The sequence below is a fragment of the Rhinoraja longicauda genome, chromosome 13 (assembly GCF_053455715.1).
Source record: "Rhinoraja longicauda isolate Sanriku21f chromosome 13, sRhiLon1.1, whole genome shotgun sequence".
NCBI lineage: Eukaryota > Metazoa > Chordata > Chondrichthyes > Rajiformes > Arhynchobatidae > Rhinoraja > Rhinoraja longicauda.
In genome coordinates this window covers 53,683,216-53,694,412 of record NC_135965.1, presented here as the reverse complement: position 1 = coordinate 53,694,412, position 11,197 = coordinate 53,683,216, and the positions used below count along the sequence as shown (strand labels likewise).

Here is an 11,197-nt window from a genome sequence, read left to right as displayed (position 1 = left end):
ACTCACAACAGAGCACATATCCAGAAGCAGCCCACATCATAGCCGGGGACTTTAACCATGTAGACCTAAAGTCAGTTCTCCCGAAACTTGAACAACACATAAGATGTGCTACCAGGGGGAAAAACACACTGGACAAGGTTTATTCAAATATCAAGAAGGGTTTCAGGTCAGCACCACTACCACACCTGGGGCAGTCAGATCACCTGTCCATATTCCTAACTCCAGCATACACCCCACTCAGGAGGAAAGCTCCAGTCACCATAAAGACTGTTAAGACATGGCCTGAAGGAGCTTCCTCGCAGCTGCAGGATTGCTTCGAAAGGACCAACTGGGATATTTTTGAGGATCAGGACTTGGAGGAGTACACATCAACTGTACTTTGCTACATCCAAAACTGTGTTGACAATGTCACCGTCGACAAACGCATCCGGTTGTATCCCAATCAGAAACCCTGGATGACAAAGGATGTCAGGTCTCTCCTCAAGGACCGTAACACCGCCTTCAGGTCTAGTGATAGAGCTCTATACAGTGCTGCTAGAACCAACCTGAAGAGAGGCATCAAGGATGCCAAAGCGTCCTACAAGAGGAAGATTGAGGACCACTTTACCAACAATGACCCACGGCGGGTATGGCAAGGCATCCAGCACATCACCAACTACAAGACCAGCAACCGCACGACTGCCGACGGCGACGCCTCGCTGGCAGAGGAACTTAACTGTTTCTTTGCTCGTTTCGAGGTGAAAGCTACAGTGGCAGACATAACACCCTCTCCAGCACCTGACAGCAACACCTTCACTGTGCAGGAGTATGATGTTAAGCGCGTGCTCAGAGCAGTGAATCCCAGGAAAGCTGCAGGCCCCGATGGTGTAACGGGCAGAGTGCTGAGGAAATGTGCAGACCAATTATCTGAGGTCTTCACAAAAATCTTCAACCTGTCCCTTTTAAAATCCACCATCCCTCCCTGCCTGAAGTCCGCCACAATCATCCCACTGCCGAAAAAGTCTGTCATCAGCGGCCTTAACGACTACCGTCCGGTAGCACTCACACCGGTCATCACAAAGTGCTTCGAGAGACTGGTCCTGCAGCACATCAAAGCCAGCCTCCCACCCACCTTCGACCCACACCAGTTTGCCTACAGAGCAAATAGGTCTACAGGGGATGCCATCGACACTGCTCTTCACACTGCACTGACCCACCTTGAACACCAGGGGAGCTATGTGAGGATGCTCTTCCTCGACTTCAGCTCTGCCTTTAACACGGTCATCCCGAGCAGACTGGTCACCAAACTTTCCGACCTTGGATTTTCCCAAACCATCTGCCAATGGATCAAGGACTTCCTGACCAACCGCCCCCAGACCGTCAAAATAGGCCCTCACCTCTCCTCCACCATTACACTGAGCACCGGCTCACCACAGGGCTGTGTGTTGAGCCCCATCCTTTACTCCCTCTACACTCACGACTGCGCCCCCACCCATCCCACCAACACCATCATCAAGTTCGCGGATGACACGACTGTGGTTGGACTCATCTCAGGAGGAGATGAGACAGCCTATAGGGATGAAATCCAAAGGCTGGCAGCATGGTGTTCAGTGAACAATCTGGTCCTGAACTCCTCCAAAACAAAGGAACTTATAATTGACTTTAGAAAAACCAGTGTAGAATACGACCCACTCTACATCAATGGGGTCTGTGTGGAAAGGGTACCCGCTTTCAGGTTCCTGGGTACGCACATCGCAGAGGATCTTACCTGGTCTACCAACACCATCACCACAGTAAAGAAGGCACAGCAGAGACTCCACTTCCTGAGGATCCTCAGGAAAACCAACCTGCAGGAGAAGCTCATGTTGTCCTTCTATCGCTGCTCCATCGAGAGTGTGCTGGCATACTGTATAACCACATGGTATGCCAGCTGCTCAGAAAAGGACAGGAAGGCCCTTCAGAGGGTCATCACGACGGCCCAGAAGATCATCGGCTGCTCACTGCCCTCCCTGGAGCACCTGTTCAGCCTACGCTGCCTCAGTAGAGCAGGCAAAATAATAAAAGATCCATCCCACCCCGGCCACCGTCTGTTTGTTCATCTGCCCTCTGGTCGACGTTTCAGGTCGATCAAATCCCGAACAAACAGACTTAAGAACAGTTTTTACCCCAGGGCCATACGAGAACTGAACACTACCTTTGCAATAGGCAACACCGTTAAAAAATCTTGTACTTAATATAATTGTATTTATGTATTTATTTGTTTTTGCATTTATTGCATATATGTTTGTACGCACCGTCAGGATTGGCTATTTTTTAATTTCGTTGTACTCGTTGCAATGACAATAAATGAATATTATTATTATTATATATCTGTGTAGGAAGAAACTGCAGAAACTGCAGATGCTAGTTTGCACCAAAGATAGGCAAAAACAAGCCAGTGGGACAAGCGGCATCTCTGGAGAGAAAATGTCACCTCTGGGTGACATTTCGGGTTGAGACCCTACTCTACAGTGAGGTGCCTACAACAGCTGCTGCAGGTTTAATGCCAACGTCCCTAGGTGCAGAGATACATCACACAAATCGGGGTGGGGGTCAGAAATTGGTGTTTGATTCTAATTCAAATTACACAAGGGAATTGTAGTGTATTCAGATCAGAGGAAGCTATCAGATAAAAAAGTTTAACATTTAATGTTTCATTGTTTAATGCACACTTCATACTATGACTTTAGAACACCCGTGAATTTAATTCTACCACACATTCCTCAATATCGAGGCCTAAATCATTGAACTGTTATTGAATTTAATTAAATATCTGTATGTAGTTGGACAATATAACTGGAATAAACGTTCAATTAATGATCCACTTCCAGCAACTATTTTCTTTACGTTATTTGGATTCATAGAATTCCAAACATGTGCGCCATATGTGGCTGAAAAGGTCTGCTCCATGTTTTTATTTTCCATGGGAGAAAAGTACTTCCTCCAAGATGGATATGTGATGGGGTAGAATCGATTTATAATCCATACAGAGATGCCATTGCATTCTTTGCCAATGAAGGGACCTAGGTATTCCTCCTGACACCAACTCTTCAGTACACGGGTAATCAGTTGAGGACCTTGCTGACCCCAAATATGTCCAATGTAATTGGCCACAAAATCATTCATGCAATTCCATAGAAAAGGATGGTGCCTGTGATGGAAACCCATTGCCCCGTTATTGATCATATCTGAGCTCTGTGGACATGTAAAGTTGCCAAAGGGCAACGGCTTCATTGATATAATGTCACTGTCCAGGTAGATGCCCCCGTACTTCCACAGCACTGCTAATCTGCAGCCGTCAGCAAACACATGGAGCCAATACTTCTCCTTTTTTGGATCCACCTGTGATAAAATGGAGAAAGAAACATTATCTTAATTTCAAGTCTTTCTAATCATCCTCTTTCCCAGTCTTTGTGTCTTCCTGAAGCTAAAGCTCATTCACCATGGAGGACACCATCCAGTGACTGTAGTCAAGGCACAAAGGCACCAGTCTGATCAGAGATGCTGTCTGTCCTGCTCCAGGATTTGGTGTTTATCTTCAGTTTAAACCAGCATCTGCAGTTCCTTCCTACTTAAAGACACTACAATCCGTTATCAAAGGGAGAATGTGAATTGACTGTTCCACACAATCCCACATTACAAAACACTGCTGCTCCAATAAATCACATCATAAACCCACTACCTATCCTTTAATTCATGTTAATCTGGCAGGTCCACTCCTTGAGAAACAACTTTCTCCTCTCTACATCTTTGTTCATGAAAAAAGAGTCATCCCGTTATAAAGGTCAAAGCAATTTATTCGGTCTGTTACATGTACCTGATCACTGCACTCATTGACACTTGCCCCATTTATCTACAATAAGTCCGTGGTGATTCATGTGCTTACCAAGATGCTTTGTAAATATTGTGAAAGAACCTGCCTCCATCACGCTTACATTCCAGATAGCAACTAGTCTCAGGGTGAAAATCAATCCCATTTAATCCACCTCATAATTTGTATAATTCTATCACCCCTTGGGGCCTTCTTCAGGGAAATGTAACTCGACATATTCAATCTCTGTTTATCTGGACAGAGCTATGCAGCATGAGAAGAGGTCCTTTGGCCAAACATACATGACGACCACAGTATGTAACCGAACTTGTTCTACTTGCTTGTGCCTGGACGTATATCCATCCACATTATTCTTACCCAGTACCATTTCCTCTGGCAGGTAACTCCAGAGATTCATCGCCCCCTGTATGAATAGTTTGCCCCTAGGGTCCCTTTTAAACCTTTCCCCTCTCAGCTAAAACCTGTGCCGATTGTTTTAGACTGCCCTTTCCTGGCTAATCTCTTAAGATTCAATAAGCCTCGAAAAGTCTCTCCTTGGCCTCCAATACACAAGGGAAGAAAGACACAGCCTATTCAGCCTCTCCTTTGAATTCAAAACTTCTAGAACTGGTAACTTCTTCAAAAATCTTTTTTGCTGCCTTTGCAGTTACTGTTTTGACTAAAATACTCCAATCCAGCTAACATAGTGGTCTTTAATATATATTATAAACATTAAATAATGCAGCAGTGATTCTTATAGTGCACCATGGGCCACATTCTGTTTTCCATTACTAAGCCAATTTTGGATCCAATTAGCCAGCTTGCCTAGATCCCATGGTTTAAAACTTTTGGACCAGCCGACTATGCACAACTTTGTCAAAGCCTTACTAAAATCCTGTCAAATTAGTGCAAGAATTTTTCACATAGCTATGCTGCTTACATCCAATCAATCCCTAACTTTCGAAATTATAAATTATGTTCATTTATTTTCTTTCCAATACCTAGTTTACCTCTGATGTAATACTCATTGGACTGTAGTAACCAGGACTGGCCATTGTTGCCTACCATCCCTATCTTCCTTTTTCCTTTATTTGAAGATAGACACAAAATCTGGAATAACTCAGCAGGACAGGCAGCATCTCTGGAAGGAAGGAATGGGTGATGTTACGGGTTGAGACCCTTCTTCAGACTGCTGGACCAGCCGACCATGCACAACTTTTGTTACTCCAGCTTTTCAAAGGTTCAAAGGTTCAAAGGTCAGTTTATTGTCACCTGCATCAATTAAGCTACAGTGAAACATGAATTACCGTACCGCCATACAAAAAAAAAGCAACTAGATACACAGCTACATAGAAGTTAACATAAAATATCCACCATAGCGAATTCCCCACATCCCTCACTGAGTTGGAAGGCAATAAAGTCCAAGTTTCTTCCTCTTTTTGTGTCTATCTTTGGTTTAAACCAGCACCTGCAGTTCCTTCTGACACATTTTTCCTTTATCTGTATAGTCTGCGTTGCTGGGCATGTCCCAGTACATCAGAATATACAATATTACTCAGACTTGACAATATCTGCACCAAGTTGCACAGACAAATTAGTTCCACTGCCACTTAACAGCTGCATTATTTCGTACTAACAATGAGGTTCCATCTCATCAACTTATTACACTCCTTTGTGTGATAGATTGATACATCTTTGGGTCCTCATCTTTCTGCAGTAAAATATGACTGGAGTAAATTGTCAGGCATGTTCCTGTTGAGGAGGAGGGGCTGAATGGTCTATTCTTGCCACTTCTCATGTCTGATGCCCGTCTAATGTTTTCAAGAGAGAATTAGATATAGCTCTTAGGGCTAACGGAACTAGGAAAAGGGGAGGTGCAACGAGGCGAGGGTATGTTTATACAACAGTCACTGAAAGTAAGCATGTAGGTACAGCAAGCAGTGAAGAAAGCTAATGGCACGTTAGCCTTCATTGCAAGAGGATTTGAGTTTAGGAGCAAGGAGGTCCTACTGCTGTTATACAGGGCCCTGGTGAGACTGCATCTAGAGTATTGTGTGCAATTTTGGTCTCCTAATTTGAAGAAGGACATTATTGCTATTAAGGGAATGGCATTCCTCAGCCTCCTATACACAAATGAAGAAATATACTGCCTATCCAGCCTCTCCTTATAAATCAAAACCACTACAACTGATAACTTCCTCAAAAACATAACTTCCTTAAAAATCCAGACAACATTGTGGTCATTAACACCTAATTTAAACATCGGATATTGCAGCAGCAAATATTTAAAAATCTATCAATTCATGCTTTATAGATGTCCAACCATTAAACATTCACTGACTTATTTGGCAGAAAATCCCAAAGATTCACCACACCACCCTGTGACTGAGAAAAGTTCCTCCTCAATTATCCTGAATAGCCAAAGTCCTATTTGGAGATAGTCATCCCCTTAATATGGACACATAGTCAAGGGATACACCATCTCAGTATTTACCCTGTCAAGCACCTTACAAATTTTGGACATTTCAAGGTGATAACTTGTGTGTTGTCTAATCTTAGGTGAGCACTGGCACAAGATGCTCAATCTATGTTATACAACAAACCTGCCATGCAAGGAATCAACCTGGTGCAACTTTACTGCACTCCACTTAGTGCATACATTCTTCCTGATTCAAGGAGCCCAGACCTGGACGCAAATTTCAGATAGACTGAGTCAACTTACTCCCAGGAAGAAAATAGTTAATGCACACCCTTCCGATCATCCAAATGTCTTTTAAGTGCTGTCATAGTAGCTGCCTCAAGCAGTTCCTCCAGCTCATTCCATAAACAGACCATTCACTTTGTAGAAAACCAGGCCTCATGATCCTATTGTGTGCATTCACCTGATACATGTCCCTAACGACATTAGGCTCGTAAGCTTCAAGAACAAATTCGTAGCCTGTCCAATCTCTTCCTATAATTTAGTCCTTGCTTCCTGGTTAATATCATGGTAAAGCTTTTCTTCGCTCAATCAAACTTAATGGAATCTTTCCTGGGTGATCAAAACAAAACACAAAACTCCAGTTGGGGCCTCACCAAATTCTTGTGCAACTGCACCATCATCAACATCCTAACTTCTATACTTAATGATTTCACTGATGTGGGCCAGCATGTCTCGTCATTACCACCTCCCCACAGCCAAAAATTGATCATTGGGGACTCCACTTTTACTTGGTCATTGGTGCTGCCTCAGATTTGTTTTGAACCTTTTCATACCTCTAGTTACTCTCTCCCCGACTCTCAGTCTGAAGAAGGGTCTTTACCCAAAATGGCACCTGTTCCTTTTCTCCAGAGATGCTGCCTGACCCGTCGAGTTACTCCAGCATTTTGTGTCTATCTTTATGTCTAATGCCTTCTTCACCACCCTGTCCACATATGATGTTACTTTCTGTGAATTATGTACTTGTACTCCTAGCTCACTCTATTCTGCAGCCTTCCCCAGGGGCCTAAATTTTACTGAGAAAGTCCTACTCTGGTTTGACGACCCAAACTGTAACACATCACACTTTCTTCTTATTGGTTACCTTTTGATACCAGAATTTCAACGAAGTATCATCAAACAGTTCGGCAGCGTTTAAAGGTAGAAGGACAACATTCTTCACTGAGGAGAGCAACGGGATGAGTCTGTACTTAGGCTCTGGATACTGGCTCAAGTTGCCACTGAACCTCTTAATGAAGAAATAGATTGGTTTATCTGGGTTTTGACGAGCAGTGGACTCCACTGAGCAAGCTACCAATGGCTTCAGCTCCACATTGTCCGACGTTTCCACAAACATAATCCCAGGATTCAGGAGTGGATGAGGATCCTCCATGGTAGCTTCATCGTCCACGTGTGACATTCTTAACATGTCATTACGATCCTTGCGTTGTGATTCCATATACCAACGTGCATATAGCAGGCCACAAACTCCAAATGTGATGATAAAGAAATAACCATGATGCATGGAAATCATGACGTGGCCTGAGGGTCTTCTGAAAAAGCTCCTGTGAAATATTGTTGGGTCTTTTGAATATTAATAACATTTCCATGGGAACAATTATTTCCCTTAGCAATTAGAATCAAATACCAGAGATTCCACATTTATGGTAATTATTAGTTTGATTAGAGATGAAATTAAAAAGTATCATTCGCAGAGGGGGGAGGGGCTTGAAATTGTTTGATAGCTTTGGATTGGAGCATGCTGTGAAGTCGGAAATTTCGAAAAAAAACAATTGCCAAGCAATTAGAAGTCTGATTTCTTTTGTGGCTCCAAAATCTACTTGAATGCTTCAGTATATTATTTATCTTTCTTTTTGATAGATAGATTCTTGATTAGTACAGGTGTCAGAGGTTATGGAGAGAAGGCAGGAGAATGGGGTGAGAAGAGACAGATATAGATCACATTGAATGTCGGAGTAGACTTGATGGGCCGAATGGCCTAATTCTGTTCCTATCGGTTATGATATTTTGTTAAATGAGTGGTTCCATAATTTTCTGGTTTCTTTTACTCAGTTTTTATTATGTGTGGAAAGTTCACTCTCAGTTATACCTTCATAAATTACAATAGTTGAGTTATGCATTGAAAATAAATAAATGGCGATGACAATTCCAATAGCAGAGCAGCAGTTAACAAATGGAAGGGCTGATGGGAAAGTGGATGTAACGACACGCTAGTCTGAATAAAGGACAGGCAGGGAGAGGTTCATTAATATGGGATAATAAAGGGATGAAGTGTAATTACTTCAATACAAGGAGTTTAATGGGTAAACCTGATAAACTTAGAACCTGGGTCAGTGCTTGGAATTACATCATCCTGCTGCAGTTCTTCTCCAGCCACAGGCAAGGACTCAGAGGACTGGGGAGTGGCCAATGTTGTTTCTTTGTTTAAGAATGGAAGTCGTGAGAAACCAGGGAACTATTGGCCAGTAAGCCTCGTGTCAATGGTTGGAGAACTATGAGAGAATTCTTTTGAGACAGGGTTACTCCTGTTTGGAAGAGAATGGGTTAATTAGAGATAGCCAGTACATGACCGGTTGTGTGTTAATAACAATTGCATTTTTTGAGGAATGGCTGAAGGAGATTGATGAAGGTGTACATGGTGTACACATGGATTTTTGTGCGGCTTTTGATAAGGTCCCTCATGGTTGGCTCATCCAGAAGATTAAGATGTACGGGATTCCCAGTGACTTGGGCTACTGGATTCAGAACTGGGGTTTTGGAATTCATAGATTTCAGAGAGTTGTGGTGGAAGGTAGATATTCTGGCTGGTGGTCTGTGATCAGTGGAGTTCCACAGAGATCAGTGCTGGTACATCTACTTATAAATGACCAAGACATGAATGTAGATGGGTTGCTAAGTTAGAAATTATATTTAGTTATCCAACGAGAGGCTAAAACAATAAGTTGACCCAGGTAGTCCTGTTTGTGGACTTTGGGCAGTAGGTGGACAGAAGCTGTGCATATTGAAGCTGGAGGAGTGGAGGGAGGATTGACTGTAGATACAAGATCGGCAACAATGGTTAGACATTCCCCAATGGTGTGGAGTGTGCTGAGAGGTATTGTCTGAGAGCTGGCATCAAAAACATAAACGCTGTCCTTCATTTGATGATGAGGTTTATCGAGCCATAGAGTTATAAAGTGATACAGTGTGGAAACAGGCCCTTCAGCCCATCCTGACCACACCAGCCATTAAGTCCCAGCTACAGTAGTCCCACCTGCCTGCATTTGGTCCATATTGTACCAAACCTGTCCTATCCATGTACTTGGCCAACTCCATAAACATTGGGATAATCATTGCCTCACCTACCTCCTCTGACAGCTTGTTCCATACACCCACCACCCTTTGTGTGAAAAAGTTACCCCTCATATTCCTATTATACCATTTCCCCTTCATCTTAAATTTACAGAATGTCCTTTGGTCCTCGATTCACCTACTCTGGGTAAGACTCTGTGCAACTACCCGATCTATTCCTTTCATGAGGAATTGTGTTTGGGATGGTCAAACGCATGCAGGTGGGACTAGTGTACATGGGACATGTTGGTTGCTGTGAGCAAGTTGGGCCGAAGGGCCGTTTCCACAGTGTATGACTAGAGCTCTATGCTCCAAAATGATCTTTGCCACTCCCACATTGACAATACTATCTTAAGCATTTTAATCTGTTCAAAATCCATCATTAACTCCAGCTGTCTAGAGTTCTCTTCTGTCTCCAATAATATTCCATTTGGAAAACAGTGTAATGTCTCTATTTTATGTCTACCCTTCTTCAGACTTGGACCATGGGTGATCTCAGCCTGGATTTTCCATGAAAAACAGTTTTGCTATTTTTTTGTCTTGGTACCATGTGCATAATTCAGAGAATGGAGATTAGCTTTTTCTTGATGCTCTGATCCTTTGCATTCCCACGACTGAGTGTGCCAGTGGAATCAATACCAAAATAGGTCCTGATGAATATATGGGGAGAGATTCATTACTGACAACAACAGCTGACAGCAATGTTGGGAACCCTGTTGGGGATTAACAGCACCTGACTGATCATCCAGAATTTATGAACTTTTTTTTTTTTTTTTTTTAATTTTAATTTTTAAAAGCATATGCACAGATAGAAATAAAAGACAAATTTGTTACAAAGTTCTTACATGGCTTCAATTTTTAAATTTTTAAAGAAAAAAAATAAAAAGAAAGAAGAATGAAAAAGAAAAAAAAACTATAAACTATTGGGAAGAGAGAATAAAAAAAGAGTTATAACTATAAAAATTAAAGGGGGTAGATCCGGGAGACAATAACCACAGTTGTACATCCAACCCTAAACTCAAGTTTCAACTTTTAATTTTAAATTTTTATTTTATTCCTGTGTCAAACCCATTTACTTTTCTTAAAATTCAATAAATGGAGACCATATTTTAAAAAATAAATCAGGTTTGTCAATTAAGGCAAATCTTATTTTTTCCAAATGCAAGGTCTGTCATTTCCGTAATCCACATTTTAATTGTGGGGGTTATTGGTTTTTTCCAAAATTTAAGTATTAATTTTTTCGCAGTTGTTAAACTGTAATCAAGAAAATGTACCTGACTTGTTGTAAAGTTTGTAATATGTTCTGATAATCCAAATATTATTAATTTTGGATCCATATCCAATTGCTTTTCGATAACTTTAGAAACTATTTAAAAAATATCCAACCAGAAATTTTGCATTTTTATGCAAGTTACGGAAATATGAGTTAAATTAGCTTCTTGAAATTGACATTTATCACACATAGGAGAGATACTAGGAAAAATCCTATTTAATTTCGTCTTCGAATAATGTAGTCTATGTATTATTTTAAATTGTATTAAGGAATGTCTAGTATTTAA

General features: G+C 41.7%; 1 protein-coding gene across 1 annotated transcript; it reads right to left on the bottom strand.

The window, feature by feature from the left end:
* Nucleotides 1-2,754: 2,754 nt before the first annotated feature.
* Nucleotides 2,755-7,821, bottom strand: LOC144599332 (alpha-1,4-N-acetylglucosaminyltransferase-like). The gene is made up of 2 exons (XM_078410126.1): nt 7,393-7,821; nt 2,755-3,360 (listed from the first exon to the last, which is right to left on the bottom strand). The coding sequence occupies exons 1-2, from the start codon at nt 7,819-7,821 to the stop codon at nt 2,755-2,757; spliced, it is 1,035 nt and encodes a 344-aa protein (XP_078266252.1).
* Between the last annotated feature and the right edge of the window lie 3,376 nt (nt 7,822-11,197).

What these genes read in the sequence shown, in the direction of transcription:
- LOC144599332 (XM_078410126.1), bottom strand. Translation starts at nt 7,821, where the DNA reads ATGATTTCCATGCATCATGGTTATTTCTTTATCATCACATTTGGAGTT. An exon ending in TGAAATTCTGGTATCAAAAG is followed by an intron (nt 3,361 to 7,392) that starts GTAACCAATAAG and finishes ATTTTATCACAG; the next exon opens with GTGGATCCAAAAAAGGAGAA.